General features: G+C 40.4%; 1 protein-coding gene across 2 annotated transcripts; it reads left to right on the forward strand.

Annotated features, from left to right (window-relative positions):
* Positions 1 to 392: 392 nt before the first annotated feature.
* Positions 393 to 18,445, forward strand: LOC5506294 (zinc finger CCCH domain-containing protein 18). Of its 2 annotated transcripts, none has more exons than XM_048721202.1 (17): positions 393 to 484; positions 2,301 to 2,513; positions 3,920 to 4,093; positions 4,175 to 4,222; positions 4,513 to 4,567; positions 4,711 to 4,752; positions 4,878 to 4,934; positions 6,548 to 6,681; positions 7,059 to 7,142; positions 13,594 to 13,812; positions 14,266 to 14,315; positions 14,538 to 15,303; positions 15,767 to 16,113; positions 16,359 to 16,434; positions 16,736 to 16,785; positions 17,016 to 17,292; positions 17,693 to 18,445. In XM_048721202.1, the coding sequence occupies exons 2-17, from the start codon at positions 2,319 to 2,321 to the stop codon at positions 18,365 to 18,367; spliced, it is 3,249 nt and encodes a 1,082-aa protein (XP_048577159.1). In that variant the 5' UTR covers positions 393 to 484; positions 2,301 to 2,318; the 3' UTR covers positions 18,368 to 18,445. The 2 variants fall into 2 exon arrangements, with proteins under 2 accessions (XP_048577159.1, XP_032230575.1); XM_032374684.2 differs by lacking the exon at positions 393 to 484 and adding an exon at positions 924 to 1,096.
* Positions 18,446 to 18,934: the final 489 nt, after the last annotated feature.

Consider the following 18,934-nt stretch of genomic DNA (forward strand, 5'->3'; position numbering starts at 1 on the left):
ATTCACACATGTATTTAACCAGTCTATTTATACAAGGCTCAACCGCCACCCATCCCTTTATGTACTGTATGCTCTTGTATTGGCCATTTTGTTTCTGCTGACTTGCCACCCCCTTTCTCCTCCATTAGCAGTATTTGACATTAACTTGAATCACGAAGATAATGCAGAACTTGTTGTGCTTCAACCATTTCTTGATGAATGAAAAACGGTTTTCCATTTGCCTCAAATGTCTTGAAGGCGCTCTCCTCTGACGGGAATACGACATCATTAACTGTGAACTCTGATCTCTGTGGTCTTCCAAAAAAGCTCAGGGTATCCACAGAAAACATCTGCTTGCTGGGGTCAAAGTACATCTTATGCACATAACCTTTCGTAAACCAGTGAAGCAAAATTGTGGTGGAAGTCCCAACAAGGCAAAGAAGGCCAGCAATGGCTAACTTTCCTGCAAGTGGAACGCTCTGCTTTCCAAAGTACACCAAAATCGGTGAGCCAACAATGGATGCAAATGCTGTTGTTAATGAAAATGTCTTGACGTATCTCACTGATTTAGACAGGGGCCCTTCATAGACTAAATTCCACTGTGGTTTGACGTGGTTTTTACGAATTTGAGTATATTTTGAGGTGTTTCCCCCAACAACATGAACCCTAGACCACGTGGAATTGTAGCTGCTTGAAATTCCAGGTCTAATTCTGCACTTCAAGTCTTTGTGTCTGAGAGAAAGAATCACTCTGATCCATGCGCTAGTTCTATGAGTGCAAAAAGCCGAATTTATTCGCCCCAAATGTGACATTTTCGACGAGAAATTCCTCAAAATTCACGTCGGTGAATCCGTCTTCATATTAGTGCTACACTTCACGAATTTCTGCAACCGCTGATTTGTTTTACCTGAGGCGCAGTCACGTGAACTATTTGAACCAATCAGAGAGCTGCATTCTATGAGTCTGACCGCCATGTTTCCGTCTCATGGTCTTGTTTTAAAAATTGCTCTTTCTGTGAAAATGAACTTTTTCGCGCTTTAAAACACCGTAAACTACTCGCAAAGATGAGGTAACTACCCCCTGTGTAGTGGTGGATACGCATTTTGTTGGTTTTTTGGTGAGTATGTTTGCTTTGGGAAACGAATAACTTCATTGGTTTTGCCCGGCGCTTTGGAAACGTGTGTTAAAATCGAGAAATCATTAAGCTTATAAACCTTAATCTTCCAGCTTGGAGATAGGTTCTTACTACAAAAATTCTTATGGTCTAGTTGGCTGTTTGTCAGAGGCTTAAATATATGATTTTATGGTTTGGTTCGATAAATGGAATAAAAGACTTGCATTTGATTGCATCTTGTTTTTGCTTTGTTTTCTTTATGTCTAATTTGCGAAAACGAATTTAGATTTCGTCTAGCATCTCACATTGGCAGGTGCAGTAATGTTTAATTTGCTACAAAACAATATGGTCTTTATGGGAAGTTGTCTATTACTCCCAAAATCTCTTGTCCCCTTGCAATCAATTTCGTAGGATTTTTTGATCTCCCTCAAATATCAAATGTCTAGTAATATGATGTTTATTAAGGGGATTTGATGTTTATAAAGGGTTGAGGGAAAATGCCTTGAAATAGCCGCGAGTCTTAAGCCAAGGGAATTCAAGTCTGGGGCTATCAAAACAAAACGCCGACCGCCAAAGCTCTTCCAGCTGCTTCAGGTTTTATCATCAGCTACTTTTTGTCTGATGTTTAAAATAAATAATAGAGCTAATTTTGCATCAATCACAGCCAGCTACATTTTTTAAGCAACCACTTGCTTAAGTATATTTTGACAGCCCTTGAGTTCTTGTTAACACTTGTTACATAATCTGTTGAGAGGGATCTACTGTATATGTGTTTAATTTCCACCAAAGACTGAGATTGAAAACCGTGATTTGTGATTGCTACCTTCCCCGTGATTTGTGAATGGTGAAATTTGATCAGCAGGAATCCTGATCCATGTTATATAAAAATCATGATATCTGACTAAAGATTAATCCTTGTCGCCACTTTATCATGAAACATGATTTCTGATGTTTGAAACTCTTGAAACATGCAGGTACCCTCCCCCCCCCTTACAGCCTGTTCTCTAATTTTTCTGCCAAGAAAAATAACCCTTAGTTGTCTAACAGTTGGCTAGACTATTTTTTAGGAAGTTTTAGAATAACACTACGAGTTCTAAAAAGCCCCTTTTTCTGCTTCCCGTGCCACTGCCAATGTTAAAGCTGATCTATCTGCTAGTCAGTTTGTTTGTATTCAGTATGCTAACTGTGTATCTCAATTATTTTCCAGGCATTTTTAGTTATCATAATGAGTTCTGAAGAAAGCCCTTCTGCTGCTTCCTCTGCCGTTGCAAATGTTACTACTGAATCGTCTAAGTCTCTGAAAGAAGAGGGACAGTTAGTCAGCAAGGTTGAGGCCGTACATCTCACTCATCATCCTGACAGTGTGCCTGGTATCAGTAATAAGATTGAGAGCAGCAAAGATGGGATGCTTGAAGCTGAGGTTTGTATCATTATTATAAATGAAAGGCCTGTAGCCAGGATTATTTTTAGAGCGGACCTTCCAGGCGATCTTCCTGCCTATGGGCCTGAAGAAGTACTGCTCTTTTTAAAAAACTACTAAGATGCAGTCTGATTACATCTTCAATACTATGCCTTACAACACCATTTATAACAAAACATATAATCAGAGGTTCTCAGATAAAAACCTTTTGAGGTCCCATTTGAAGCTCCACTAGCCTGAATCAAAAGAATGTAAAAGAACATCGGAGGATGCAATTAACCCCCTGGCAGTAACTTACTTTAGTGACAGTGCTTACTAACAGGGGGAGGACGCATCTTCCCACAATGCATCGCTTTCCAAATATATTATCAACTGCTTCGTCCTCTGCAATGGTGCCAGTTTGCCATGGACGTCATAGCGATACAAGCTCTCCAAACTGATAAGTTTGAAAAGTCAACCTGTGTTTATGTCTACTGCGTCGATTTGGGTGTAAAACGGCCCATTTCAGCTGTAAATATTTCACTTGTTGAATTTAAAACTGTAATTGGCCACAAGCTTTCCAAATGAGCTACAACAGCCACAAATTGCATTATTTGCCAAGAGGGAAGAGTTGCTGAAGCAGTTCCAGGAACCTCCTTTGCCTGTGGTTATTGAAGTTCTCAAGAGCTGTAACGTACAAAGACAAAAATAAGTCGGTTTGTTTATGATAACGCATTCAATGGTCATTTTTTTATATCACTGCCAACCTAAGACAGTAAACAAAATACAGTCAAGGCGTAAGTAAGCGTACAGCTCTTTGTCAATGGTTCTGTCAAGCTCGACCAAGGCAAAATTCCAGCCAAAATTACCTCATTTTGACCGACAAAAAAAGTGATCAATACGTGGAGTAATAGGGAGTAATATCTATACCTAATGTTTCTTGAGTATTAAATTGTTGATTTAAGCTGAAATCTGACATAGTACTCAATTGCTTCATTGAGAAATAATAATTTTAAACACTGCAATCATACAAACATGACAAACGTCACGCAAGGAATACAAATTTTCGACATCAAACAAATGCTTTCAAAAGGCGAAAATTCTCTAAAGAAATCAATACACAGACAGTTCATAAGTTCAACATTACTGCTGATAGCTTTGTTCCCCATTGGAAGATCCCTCGGAGAAACAATAAATGTAAAGGGGTATTTAATCTAGAGCATAGGTCTGCTGACCTGTTATAATACAACTACTGAAAGTTTTATAAAACGCAAAAATAAAGCATTTAGACTAACAAATCTTGCGGCCAACCTCTTGGTTTTGAAACATGGTTGCCTAAAAAAATCCAGATGGAGGGAAGATGGTTACTTATAAGAGCATTGTCTGTACTTTGATATAGTTAACCATGAAAAATTGTTTGCTTTCAGGAGGGTGAACTTGACTATGAAGAGGATGAAGGTGAAATTGTAGACCCACTTCCTGCCAAGGAGGACACGCCTAAGAAACCAGCCGACAGTAGTAAAGAGGACGGAGAGCTTGAAGAAGGGGAACTCAATGAGGAGGGCGAGGAGGGGGAGATCCTGTCCGATGAAGAAAACAAGGTACACAAAGTCACTTATGTGAAGGCCTTCTTTAAAATTCAGATATGACAGAATCGTGTAATAGCGTGTTAATTCTCTCAGGGACCATCAAACAAGGATGTGGATCGAGAGGAAGGAGAGATCCCAGATGTAAGTTTTTCAACTAAATCCGACATCTCACGGTCACAGTAACTGTAACCTTTGTGTTCTCATCTCAGGTGACAGACCTGTAGCTTTTCTCTTTGAATGTATTGAGACTGTTAGGCCTGAATAATGAATGAATTTCTGTAATTTTATAAGACTAGATTTACATCACGCAATAGCACCTTATCCAATAAGTATAACAGTAAGATATGAGACTCAATTTTGAGACTCTTTTTGTTATTTTACACCATTCCACATTTGTAATTTTTTGCTTTGTTCTACCTCCACCACTTCAGGATGAAGATATTGAAGAAGGAGAAGTTGTTGAACCAGTTGAAGCTGTACAACAAGGTACAGTACTTGAAACTTTGATGTCCAGCACTTCTAAGGGCAACCTCCCCCCCCTAAAATGTGACAGTCCTTCCCTCTCCCCTCCCTGACATATTCAAGAAACCCCCCCTGGGGTTGTAGTATTATATATTTTCTTTACACAGGTCGCGGCCCCCAAAGAAAGCTGTGTAGATTCTTTGCTTCAGGTGAGCATGTTATGTTTGTTGGCCTGTAAGTGTGGATATTACATAGAGTCAAAGTGTTATTCTTATTGTTGCAAATAACTGTTTTGTTTTTGTTGTTGTTTAAAGTCTGATTTGTGTGCCTATAGGAAGTTGCACGTGGGGTATCAACTGCAGATTCTTCCATCCTGGTGTTCATGATAAAAGTAGGCGAATAAGGATGACAAACAGTTTCAATCCTTTTATCACTATATTTAACACTTTCACTGGTTATTTTGTGTCCTATATTTACATTATTGTATTGTGCCTATCGTATTTACCGGCATATAATACACCATTTTTTACTCCCAAAATCACCTAGAAAAACAGGGTGCGCATAATACGCGGAACCTATTGTTCTCAGTATGATAAAAAGCGGAAAATCAATAAAAAATGTGACAACCCCATTTTATGTGAGAAACAGTCACAAAATCTCTTTAAAATAACCTAGTAAAAGGTATTCCAAATAAAGAATATTCTCATCAAGTGTTTTGTAAGAAAATAAGCCTAAAAACTCAGCAATTATTTATACTTTCTTCATGGTTTTCTTGTTGTCTGCCATGTTGGAATTAGCTCGACCCAGTCTCTCTGCACCTCGTTCAAAATGGCGGTAATTGCAGTGAACGAGCACAAGCTTGTTTTTGATGTTTCGTGTGAAAATACAAATGTTCGGCGATGAGAATAACAGCTTTACAGTTGTGGGCTAAGATGCGCTGCCTAAGAGGTTCAAAGTGTTTATCACCTTAAAGTTCAGAAAAGCATTTACCATACTTATTAAATTAAAATAAATTGTCAATCAGAACATTTATCTCATCCTAGAGACTTCTGTTTCTTTTTTGGTTGTTTCTCATTTCCTTGCTGTTTTTATATTGGGGTGCATATTATACTCAGGTTTTTAAATTTGTTTCAAAAAAGTCCTTGAAAAATGCAGGTTATTAAGGTAGTCCTATTAAGTTTCTTTTTTTATTAAATCAGGACCCCCATTAATACCGGTACAGAATACCTTATTACACTTAATTTTCGCGTCACTTTAATTTCGCGAATTTCATAATTTTAAAAGATTCGCGAAAATTAAGTGTCCCAAAAATTAGGATGCACGAAAATTAAGTGAGTACACAAGAAGCTTTTGGGGGAATATTGGCCGTTTATGGAGCTTTATGGAAGCACCTTGTCTATTTGGTCATCTAATGTACATATAGTACCGTAAGGGGTTGAGTTGGACTTGTATTTATGGATTTCTATGAAACTAAATTCAGCCCACGCATCTTTTTGTTTCATATTGCTTCATTTTGGATGATAACAGCACATTTTAATTCCACTTGTTTTGCTTGATTTTATTGCCCCAGGATAGCAAAATGGCAAAAATAAAGTGATCTGGTTTTTATGAAAATAGGAAAATCTTGAAAATAAAATCTCAAAACCGTGAAATTTTGACGTCGCGAAAATTAAGTGTAATAAGGTGGATTGAAGTTGAGTTTAACGTTCATGCATCCCTCCTATAAATATTTTTTGGTTTGGGTCATTTTAGTTTTTAAACGTTTTTATTTGTTTTCAATTAGAGTAATAAAAGGTACAAATAATTCAAGAAAACACACAGACATACAGAACAAAATTGAACACAAAAATAGGCAGTTGATGTGATTTTTTTTAGCGTGTGTGGGATCTAATATTTCTGAGTGAATTTCCGTTTCGTTTTTGCTTTAGGCAATAGAAGGCTCTATATTTCTTATTTGATTCCCTCTACTTGTTGTCTCTACTAACCGTGCTTATTTGGTCCCAGTTCCCCAGCAAATGACACCACAGGGAGGCCCGTACCAGATGCCTTTTCCAAGACCAAATGTTCCCTCCCACCCCCTCATGGGAGTCATGATGCCCATGGCCACCGTGAGTAATGGAGAGTTTGATCAGCCGGAGGTAAGCAACAGGTCATGACGTAGGCTCTCTGTCACCTGTTATTTTGTCATCCTTGCCTAATACCAAGTGTGACATCAGTTTTATTTTGGGGCACTGTTTTAATATTTTGGATTGAATATGGTAAATAAAGTGTTGGAGGGGAATACATCATTTTGAGATTTCTTTACGTAATTCCAAAAAAATTAACTAAGGTGTGAAAAGGGTTCTTTGACGTAGTGCATTAAGTGATGCATTTTTTCTCTTGATTGAATGATATTCAAATGCCATGATATGGGACTGTCCATTGTAAAGCATACAGGCACTCTTTGGGTTTAAACAAACATTTTGCTTGGAGTGAGCAAAAGAGATTCTAATATTTCAAATGCTTGTTTTTGTAGGAAGAAGGTGCAGAACTTGTAGCCCCTCCTGCCCCGCCCGCTAAGGAGACAGCTTGGGAAAGAGGGCTCAGACTTGCTAAGGAGGTATGTTTACTAGTAATTGCTTTTATATTGAGTTGCCGAAGTCAATAGGACATCTATGGTGGCCCATTAACGCCATAGCATTTTTTGTCAAAAATATATTTTTTTACTTTGTAGATTTTATTTTATTCTTTTTTTTTATATATTTTACTTCGTCAAGAGAGAAAAAAAACTCTTAGTATGGCCCACAAACGCCATAGCAAAAAAAAAAAAATAAAAAAAAAAGTTGTCCATGGCCCATTGACGCCATAAACCAGAATTCATTGCGGGTTTGGGCTTCCTGTGTAAACAAAATTGACCCTGGGGACGAGGTTGTTTAGCACGTTTTCATTTTGGACTCCATAATCATGTTGGTGAAGCGTCAAGCCGCGTGGAACAATTAAAAGGAAAAAGTAAGTAAGAAGCGAAATGGAAAGAATAAACAAGAAGAGTCAGATGAGTTCATTACCGTGCAACGACTAAGTTCAAATGTTGAAGGTCGTTGCCAGAAGTATTTGAGAATTGGACCTCTGACAATGGTTTCTACAGGCCAAGAACGGTCTCTTGAAGACATAAAACGAGCATGCAAAGAGCACTTCAAGCCAGAACTCGACTGTGTCGTTCTGGCTGGAGAAAGAGGCCCTTCTTACACTGAAGCATTTCAAATAAAGAACTGGAAAGTTATTCATGTTTGTTTTGTTGAGCGCGAGTCAGAGGTCCATACAAAGGCAAGCCATCAAAGCCATACGACAATGACACTACAACTTACGAAGAGTTCCTCTTAGTACAGTAAATAGAGCCCGGGATAGAGCTATACCGGCTTCACCTGTTGCAGCTTCTATTCCTTTGAGTGAGATGTTAAAGCTTGGGAAGCTGATTGTACCAAAGGTAGAAGTCATTACTCTTTACTAAGAGGAGTTTTGCATCTCAAACTATCTGTAGAGAAAGAGCCGTTTGCCAGTGGCGGCTATCGGCATGCTTTTTTGGCAACGGTCATCAGTGGACTTCCTTGTGCAAAGTATGTATTGAAGAAATACAGAGCCGAAAAAGTACATGATATCGAGGTCCTATTCCAGTCATCCATCAGTCATACAAGAAAGATCGTTCAGATGAATTCACTAGCTGGAAAACTTCGCCCAGAATATGGATTTGGAGAGACCAGTTCTCGAATTTGTCCATTCATTTACATACACGAAAGAGTATTTTGCTTGTCTAAACAGAGAGCCAGTGACACTAGAAGAATTCATCGATGGGCCCGATGAGTTTGAAAAGTTCATATTAAATGATGGTTCCATCTGTGGGGATGACTATGCGATATAAGCTTGAAGGCCGAAAGCTTTGTCCACTACACCTATGTCAGGTCCAACAAGCAATTGATGGTAGTGGACATACAAGGGATCAAATATCACCTGTGTGATCCAGAAGTCGCAAGTTCTGGCCTACGTGAAGTTGAGGATGATGAGTCGTCTCCAATTTTATTTTGCTGTGGTACTCTGAGCTCGGGTGCTATCCACACGTTTTTCCTTGAGCATAAATGCAATGAATATTGCAGAATGCTGAAACTCGAAAATGCTTGACTTTGACTATAGTTATGCTCTAACAAAGATATGTTATATGATTCATGAACACTGATGTTGCAGCAAATGTTACTGTTTTGCTTATGACTAAGGGATTGACAAACAATTAGATTACAGATAGGGGGGAGGGTTGCAGGAATTTTTGTTGCACCATATATTTTTTTTGTCTCAACTTCTGCATGATTCCTTTTTCTAACTTGTTCAACATTTTTTTTATTCGTTGCAAAAGATTGCTCAATTTATTTTTTAGAGGTTGAAGTGCTTGCTCAATATTGTTTTTTTTAGGGGGGGGGGGGGGCTAACGCAACCTGCACCCCCCCCTCCTTCAATATATCCAAACCACCTGACTCTAAATTTCCAGTCTGACTTTGTTGTGTTTTTATAATGGAGGGACTACAGCCCCAATTTCTCCTTTGTTTTTAATTATCAGTTTGTTACAAAGAATTACATTTCTATTCATCTTTAATGTTTTCTTATGTGAGAATGACAACAAGATAAAATATCTATATTAAGTACTTACAGGCCTCTATACTACATGTCATGCTTTTCTAGACTCCCATTCATAATCATTGTACAAGCATTTTTACATTTACATAATCACCAACTTGTAACTATGACTGAGAATGAATAAATTTGTTGATGTAAATTTATTTAGTTGGTTTTTAAAGTAAAATAAGACTTATAAGACCCAAGAATGAATGATTCTCAATTGTGGAGGCAAAATTTGGGGAAGGCTGTAGGGCCCCCCCCTTCTGCTACTGTATAAATAACACTAATAAACAAATAGATAGAAAGAAAAATAATGTTCATTATTTTTATGAAGAGTCAAAGTCAGCCCCCTAATTAGATAAAGCCCCCTCTTTCTTTTTGGTTGGATCTCAGTCCTTGAAATAACGGCAACACAAAGGCAGGTCAAGATGACCTTCCACTGCCCAATTCTTGAAAGAACAAGAGCTGCTAGTTAACATCTTCAGAAAAATGGCAGGGCAATTTCTCCTTTCAAAGTCGTATTTGGCAGGTCAAAAAGAAAACGTGAGAGGACATTGATCTGCCCTTGTTGCGATCCCTGATTAAGAATAATAAATCATAACTTGCGTGTGTACACAGTAGCAAATAGGTTTTACTTAACAAACAAAAATAAATTTAAAAATGACCCAAGTTTTAAAACAACCTGTTTTTGTCAAAATTGTCTTTAAGATACAAATATGCATTTGCTGCCTGATCAGGCTCAATTTCATCTGTGTTGGGAATATGCCTTGCACACTCTTGACGAAAAGCATCTTCTAAGAAGTCATCTGTATTGTCAAGTGCACACGAAAGCCCGGCCACTTCTTCCAAGTCTTGATCTGTTATTTGAAAGCCACATTTCTCACCACCATGTTTATCTGGGCACAAGTAAATATGTTCAGGAATTCCAGTTGGAAGTTCCTTTTGCCTCTGTCTTTTTACTCTGTGGTTATTCCAGACAGAAGTTCTGAAGAGATCAAGTTCTTTTTGTATAACAGGTACATAGACATATGCCAACATCATCCTAAAAACAACAATAAATAAAAATAATAAAACACAGTCTCAGAGTAATTATGCACAAACTTGGCCAGGAATTGAACCCAGACCATCAGGCTTGAAGTCCAACGTACACTGACCATTAGGCCATCACATCTCTTACACTTGCAGGAATACAATGAAAAAGTTAGTGGCTAGGTAGTTTTTAATACTTTTTTTAGGTATGAGCCATTTAGGTATTAATAACATAAGATTTTGTTCATCAGTTGCGTGAACAACACAAAGGAAAACACAAAATTAACTGAAAATAGTAGGGCAAATAATATATGACCTGTCAGTTTCATCACTTGGATCATAGTCTCCTTCTGCAAGAGTGGACAACTGGACTTTAAAAAATTTTTCCATCCGTTCAAGTAATTCTCGCCACCATCTTTTGATTTTGTTCTGTGTTGAGGGACCATATATAATACTCTCTATTGCATCTTCCAAATCACCTTGCTTGCTTCTAAGATAGCTGTGAATGGTAACCATTTCTTCTGTTTCAGTTCCCTTATCTATTCTTATTCTGTCTGGTAAAACTAACAAACAAAGAAAATTTATGTGAGTGATACACAGGTTTATCACAATTTATTTATTTTTTATCATTATTCCCCCTAAGGGGTGTTCGTGAATGGTCTAGCAGCAATAAAGACACCCTGTTAACCCCAAAATGTGGTGTTGTATATATTAGTATATATTATTTAAAACAATCGCAACTGAGTCTTTTGAGTATAATTCATAGGCTCTTTTAAATAATTATTATTTTGAAATCCAGAGTTTAATACATATCAGTTTTGACAAATGGCATCATTGTGCATCACGATTTAGGGGGGCAGGTAATAAACACTTCTGCAGTAGCAAGATCAAGTATAGGCTTATAAATGCTCCCCTATCATTTCAATGTTGGAGTTAATTACAGCAATTTAACACATTGACCCCTCAACCGGCCTGTACCGGCTTTGGGAAGTACCCACAACACAAAAAATTCATAAATTCAAAATAAACAAAACAAGTCTAAGGGATAAATGGTCTTGCAGATATGCATCCAACCAAGGTGTTGGCATCTACTCTTAAGCCAAATAATAGCACAGGTTCTTTGATAAATCTCAAATCTAACAAGGAGAGAAAAGCAGAATCACCCCTCTCAATAAAACGCTCAAAATACCACACAAGGGAGAGAGATCAGCAAACACAGCTCAAGACACAAATAGATACCTTTATTCTGATCCCCCAGGTACATTTCCTTGGCCTCAAAACACAATGTCCATTCCTTGAAGGATTGTACAACCACAAAAATACTTTACGTATTGCAAAGCATTCTGGGAGATCCAGGGGGAAATTCACGAGGGGAGGGCCAGTCAACACTCCTCTCCCCAAAGTCAGATGGTTTTTTTATAAGTCTTTTCACCCCGAAGCCAAACAAATCAATTCCAGGTCATACAGACCCAGAATAGCAGTGTAAACAATTTTGGAATCAATTTGGTTTCAGAAAAGACAGCATTTAGGAGAGCTATGGTGATTCATTAGAAAATTATTTTCTCATCCAGGCAAAGCCAAACAAGAAAAAATCATCATGAATCCACCTTTGCTTGCAAATATCCATAAGCAAAGCACTCAATTATGCCCCAAAAGACTTCATGATGTCCTGAGACACTCTCCTAATATGCTCATAGCTGTATTTTTGATGAAAAATGCAAGCAACCATCAACTTGTGCTCGCTTCAGCACAAAGATGAGGGATTAAAAGTGGGGACCGCAAAGCACTGTTGGAAAGCTTGGATACCGCTGACTAGGTGCAGCTGTGTTTGACTTTGACGGGCTGTATAAAACTCAGAATAGGGGGGAGGTATCTGTTTTCAGTCTGGTTTTTGTAAATTCAGCTCCAAAAAAGCCAGGAGTCAATGGGTTAAGGTCAGTAGACTACAAACACTAAAAGTGTGAAATACTTTGCACTACTACTGAATAGTGCTAATTAAACAATAGAACACAATAGAATTAGCCTAGTTTTGAACTAATTTCATTGCACACATTTACTGTTTGTACTCTAATATATATATATATATACATTGATCACGAGTAGTGATGTCAAGTGTAATTTTACCTTTACTCTGAAACAGGTAATCAAAATGAAATCTTCCAATTATCTTTGGGTCATTATTTGACGTCCAAATTCGAAGAAAATGGATTTTTCCGCTGAAAGTATCTTGGCCGCCATAAATACAAAGTGGAAACATCGGCTTTTGGAAACCACAAAGTTTGTGGTGGCCATCAAGTGACATCGTAGAGTTAGCCTCCTATATTACAAAGTAGGACCAATTATTAGGTTATTAGTGATTACATTAAACATAATATTGTTGCTTAAATTGATGCTTACATTTGTAACAAATGCTTTATTTCTCTTGGGACGTTTTGGTTTTCCAACGCGACCCCTGGATTCAAGACCTTCGGGATTGACATCCGCCATGGTATCAGACACTAAGTTTCTTTTCGTGTACCCCCCTTATTTTCTTGTGCATTGCACGATAGCCAAGCAGTTTTCCTGGCCCCTTCATCTCAACTTCAACTGCTTTCTTGACTTCGTCTACACTGGTGTCATAGTCAACATATTTGATTCCAAAGAATTCAAGACGATGGGAGAGTGTTCTTTTGCTCCATGCATAAATAGGATACTGAGCATTCATCACGTCTAAGATCTCATGTTGGCGATAATTGCGGCGAACAAAGTCTTCCAGATCCTCTTTTAATTTCACATCTTCCATCCAATCGGCATTTCTATCATGCATTGCCATTTTGTTTACACAGGAAGCCAAAATTTTTTTTTTTGCTATGGCGTTAGTGGGCCATACTAATAATTATTATTTTTTTTTATTTTTTTTTTCTTGATGAAGTAAAATAAAAAAATAAAAGAATAAAATAAAATCTACAAAGTAAAAAAATATATTTTTGACAAAAATGCTATGGCATTAATGGGCCACCATAGACATCAATTTCCCAGTAAATTTTCAACGTCAATTTAAGAGAAAGTTCATCAGACTGAAATACATATTTATTTCCACAGAAATCTTTTGAACAAAATGATACTTTACAGAATTAAATGGCCATTGTTATACAAAATATTCAAAGAAATAGATCATTCGTGTAAGCCACTAATAAAGTTAGAATATCATTTTAGGCGAATATCAAAAAGAGCAAAATTATGAAAGCTGGTTTTAATGCATCTAGCAAAATAGTTCACATAGTTATCTAGAACAACCAAGCAAACAAAATTCTATTATTGAATAAAGACCAAAACTCCTCCAAAGTGATAACCACCTCAACTGAATATTATTTTGTTTCCTGTCTGAATGCAACCAACAGAATAAGAAAAAAGCCATGATGCGCAAGGTTGAAGATACAGACTTTGAGCAGAAGCGCATGTCGCTGGGGATCAGTGATGTAGCCGATGAGGAAGATGGGAACAAAGAGAACCAAACTCGTCGCCGGGACTCCAACCACACCAAGAAGAGTGATGAGGATGGCAGTAATTACCGTAATGGGGGGTCTCACCACAAGGTTTCCTCACCCTATAGATACAGGGTGAGTAGATCACATCCTCAGGATTAAAGCCGCATTGTCACCAGTTTACTTCCGGAGGTCCGACGGAAACCTCAAACGTTAAAAGACAAAAGAATCTATTAAAATCCTAGATATAACAGGCCATCCGCTCTAAATTATCAATCACATCTTCGAAGAAACTTTCAATAAACACACTGCTTTCAATATTTTGAAATATTTTTCGCGTTTTCCGTTAAAAATCATCGGAGATTGTTACGTAATCGACCGGAAGTAAACTGGTGACAATGCGGCTTTAAGGGACACTCAATTGTGCATAAGAAAATGTTGCTGTCCTCCTTGCCCCCACCCCCTCCCATGATTTCTCCAGTCCACACTGTATATGCTTGCCCTCCTGTATACACTGGACTCAATTTACTTGAGTTTCAGCCATTTTTACCTCTTTATAGAGATCTGAAATCTCTTTCACATTAATAGGACAGAAGGAAGAGAAAAACTTATCGATCTCCCTCCTCCTCACCTGACAGGTAAAGAAACCTCCTTGGATATATGCAATTAAAATGCTAGTGACTTGTATTTGTTAATGAATATGAGTTGTGTTAAAGCGGATTATGCACTGATAAGGAGGCAATAGCCAGGAAACTTCTAAAACAGGGTCTAAATTATTACTTTGGATCTATTTAAAATTAAAAATCGCAGGGTCATACTCTACCATATGAACTCTGATCAAAATGATTTGTGTTTGATAGACGAAGTAGCAGGCGGCGTGGAGGAGAACGAGATAAAACGAGATCCAAAGACAAGTCCAGAGACAGCGATAGAAAAGAAAGAGAGCGGCCAAGACGTGCAAAACCGGCCGAGAAGACGCCAGACGAATCGGGAAAAGTCCGCAGCAAGACGAAGGATTCAGGGTCCGTGATAGATCCCCAGGGTACTCCACTCAAAGAGGTTAAACCTGAAGAGCCATCGGTAGTAGAACCTGAAGTTGCAAAGAGCGCCAAAGATGTTGATCTTGAGAAGAAGGATGAGGAGAAGAGTGAAGAGGTCAAGGAGATTGGTGAGGATAAGGGGAAGCCCGCGAAGTCAGGTTACACTGGAATCACAAGCACACGATTCGGCAGTGATGAGTGGCATGATCCATGGCAGCGAACGACCTCGCCAAAGCGTCGCTCACCTCGGAGATCCTCGTCATCCTACTCGTCACGCTCTCGTAGTTCTTCGTCGTCGTCTTCGGGCTCGTCACACTCTTCACGGTCGCAATCACACACTCCTTCATCAGGCTCAGGGTCACGGAATTCGTCACGCTCTGCTTCACGGTCACAGAGTCACAGTGTGTCACGTTCACGGTCCAAGTCTCTGTCACAGTCACGCTCTCGTTCGCAGTCACACTCTGCATCCCGGTCAGTGTCACGATCAAGGTCAAGGTCACGCTCTGGGTCACGATCAAGAACACGGTCCCATTCCCCTTCTGACCACTCGAGTGTTGGCAGCAGAAGTCCTAGCAAGCAGCCACAGGTAAACCATGTAGTCTCACACACTCCCCAAATTTCTGCCCTGGAAATTTGCCGAGATAAGGGATTATATGAGGAAAACGGGGGCTGACCTCCCGAAATAGGCTCTGGTACCAGAGGCTTGACGCAACCAAACTTTAAACAATAAGCCTTCCTCGATATTCATCGTGTGTTATGTATGTGCTTTAAAAATCAAAAGAACCTCTACCAGGAGTTTCTCTCCCACATCTGTACAACAATCCTTTGCAAATATGTTTCTATGTTATTTTTACATCTGAAAAATAAGAGGGTATAACTATCCTCAACTCTAATACTTTATTAACAACTTTTAAGTGTAAGTTTCCCTGTTACCTGCTTAAACTAGTCGATGGAATAGGAAGCTCTGTGTGAATGGGTATCTTGCGGAAGCGTAAAATGGTGGCGTGATTGGCCTTCTTTAATGCGACATGCTCTCGACTTTTCTACAGACTCCACCCCATGAAAGCGGCAAAGAAGAATCCAAGAAAACAAGCCCAGCTTCGTCTGCTCATTCTTCGGCAGATTCTGAATCTGAATCTGAATCCGATTCTGGCTCAAACTCTTCCCGATCACGTAGCCCTAGTCCGTCGCCCCCACACGCTCCCAGCCCTCCACGACCCTGGCCTCGTTCGCCAATCTCTCGAGGACCGCCGGATAGTGATGTTAGAAATAGAAGAAACCGCTTTGAGTTTGACCAAAGGGGAGACAGGCCGGAACGTTGGAGAGTTCCCCACATGCCTCCCCAGTGGGACAGGAGAGGTCCCCCGGGAAGAGGACAATGGGATGATCCTTTCAGGTAAACGGATGTAGAGTAAAAGGCCACTTTCGGTGTATTTTTGGACAACTGTATCACGTCTCGCAAGTGGGATCGTGCCATTACGTCGATCATTTACATTACTTTATATACATAATGAACACGAGATCCAATGTTTGCCTATTTAAAGTAATAATATTCAGAGCCTTGCAAACATGCAAACTGCTATTTTAATTTTAGTAAAGCCTCTCAATCTAACGAGGTCATGCTCTCATTTTTTCCATAAGGGATCGTGGTGGATACGCCCGAAGAGATAGAGGGCCTCCTAGACGTAGGCGATCCAGGAGTCCCCCCCACAGACGGGTGAGTAGCCTGCCGGACAGGCAGTATTTGCAGGAAAGGCGGAAAAGCCTAGCTTAGTTGCGCAAAAAAAAAAAAAGCCGATAGAGAGAGCACAATGTAGACAATGTAGCACAATGCCTTCTCACCCCAATCTCACTATTTTTGGCCTGGCGCTATGTCCATTATTTGAAGGAATACATCTCCGCAAGAGTACCTTACTACACTATACATTCTTGTTTGCCCTTCAAGCCATCTATTTTATGAATTGGGACTCTCGCTTATTGCATGTCTGGCTTTCATTTGTTGGTTTTGTGATTTTCAGGATGTGGATTCCAGAAGGCCCATCCCGCCAGGCATTGAACAACCCCAGCGGTAAGTAAAACCACAGGCTTCCCAACACATGATTTCTCCCCTTCGCACCACAGGCTTTCCACAACAGGCTTCCTTCCCTTCCTACCACAGGCATCCCATCGTCCCTCATACACTCGGAACGAGCTTGAGTGGAAAAAACTCTTATATTAGATATTTTATAGGCATCCAAATAATCCAGTCCAATCATTAGATGTGCCAATATTGATGTCATGAAATGTTCTGTTTGTCAGACGGCGGAGATCGTCCAGCGGCGACAGCATGGATCACGCTCTTGCTCGCCCCAGCTCTCCCCGCCGTGACCAAGGTCGCCGTAATCCCGACCAGTCTCGTATTCAACGCGGTAGCGAAAACGAAAGCGAGAGGGGTCCCCGTGGGGACGGTCGTGCACCCCACCCCACCCAGGAAGGGTGGTCCGCTGAGCGTAGAAAGCAGGCTCATACTGTGCCGTTGACGTCAGGGAATGTGCGTTACACGGGACACAAGGACATCAAGCTAACCCTGAACAAGGTAACGGACGCTTTGTCAATAGGGTAGAGCCTTTAGGACTAGCGGACAGAAAGTCGACGGGCGGAAAGCATACAGACGGGCTAACAGACAGGCACATACAGACAGGCAGAGCCAAAGAAGGGCGGATGGGTAGATAGATAGGTAGAAAGACAGACGGTAATGCAAGCACAGACAAACAGGCAGAAGGAGCGGACAGAAATACGGGGGGAAAAAAGGAGAAAAACAGGCGCACGCGCAGACAGATAGGAAGAAAGAAGGGACAGACAAAAACGGGGAAAGACGAACAGAGAGACAGAGGGTTACATTATAACTTTGATTAATTTTCTAACCGATGACAGATACACAGGGGATCAAAAGGGCTGCATCAAAGACTGTTTTTTTCTGAACTTTTTTTTTTCAGTCCGCGTCCAAGGCGCCTGCCCGGACTTCAGCGCCACGCTCACCCCCAAGACAAGCGGAAGCCATTGGCAGCTCTCGAGATGTCGGGAAGGAAACCGTAAGAGACGGCGGCAGAGATAGCGGAAGAGATGGAAGAGATACAGGAAGAGAAAGCTGGAGAGATGGCGCAAGAGATAGTGGAAGAGATTCCGAAAGAAAGCGCTGGCCCCGTCCACCCTCCCCAGAACCCGCGCGGCACTCTCATCCCGACGTCACCTCGTCCCAGTCCCCAGCTTTGAAAACCGTCAAACGTCCTTCCGATAATGCGGCATCTAAGCGCTTAGAAGAAAACGCTCGTAAACCGCCCGAACCTGTAAAACGAACTGTGGAAACCGCCAAAAGGGCCGAGGATATGCCACCAAGGCGGCCCTCGGATGGGGCACCGGGCAGACGCCCGGAAAATGCCCCTCAAAAACGCCCTGTAAGCACAGGGAATCCGGAACGATTACCTGATAATGCGGCATCGCGCCCGCTTAAACGGCCAGCGGACAGTGTGTCGCCTAGTGTACCTGTCGAGGTGGCCACGCCCAAGGCCGGGGGTAGTGCTTCTAATATGTCGTCTCGGCGTGAAGAACTTTTACGAGAATTGAAGGCTGTAGAGGATGCCATCGCTAGGAAACGAGCCAGAATAGAATAATCCCACCCACAATACACCACACACCCTGTGAATAACATTTGTGCCGCCTGACTCCATAAATATATTTACTCAATTTTTTCTCTTGTTGACCACTTATTCCTTTGGGCCAGGTTCCTAGAAAGCAGACTAGCGCTTACCCAGGGATGAATGCCCTTTTTAAGTCAAATGTCGAGCGCTAACCTGCTTTCTAGGAACCCGACCCCTGGTTTTTCAAGTGGATGGAAAAAGCTATTGACATTTGCTTTCTAATGCTGCGTTAACATTAGAGGCGAAACATTTTACTGTAGCTATCCTTGATACCAGAGCCACGGTCTTTGCTTCTTTATTCGCGCGAATAAACCAAGCGAAGGGTATCTAAGGATATGTCCAGCGTGGAACAATTTTTTTTAAGATTGAATTTGACAAACAATAATTTTAGCTTTTCTAATCGCTACAAAGAAGTCTTCAAGGAAATCGTCATCATTACTCTGAACATGTTTCGCTGCTACCCTAAACGCACGCACGATGTTGCGCGCGCATGAAGCTATAGAAAATGCTGCCAGATAGAGCGCAACATCGTGAAAAGGA

This window comes from Nematostella vectensis, chromosome 13 (assembly GCF_932526225.1).
Source record: "Nematostella vectensis chromosome 13, jaNemVect1.1, whole genome shotgun sequence".
Taxonomy (NCBI): Eukaryota; Metazoa; Cnidaria; class Anthozoa; order Actiniaria; family Edwardsiidae; genus Nematostella; species Nematostella vectensis.

Excerpts from the sequence above, each read along its gene's own strand:
- LOC5506294 (XM_048721202.1), top strand. The coding sequence starts at position 2,319 with ATGAGTTCTGAAGAAAGCCCTTCTGCTGCTTCCTCTGCCGTTGCAAAT. Across the intron at positions 7,143-13,593 it reads GGCTCAGACTTGCTAAGGAG|AATAAGAAAAAAGCCATGAT; the intron begins GTATGTTTACTA and ends TGCAACCAACAG. Across the intron at positions 15,304-15,766 it reads GTCCTAGCAAGCAGCCACAG|ACTCCACCCCATGAAAGCGG; the intron begins GTAAACCATGTA and ends ACTTTTCTACAG.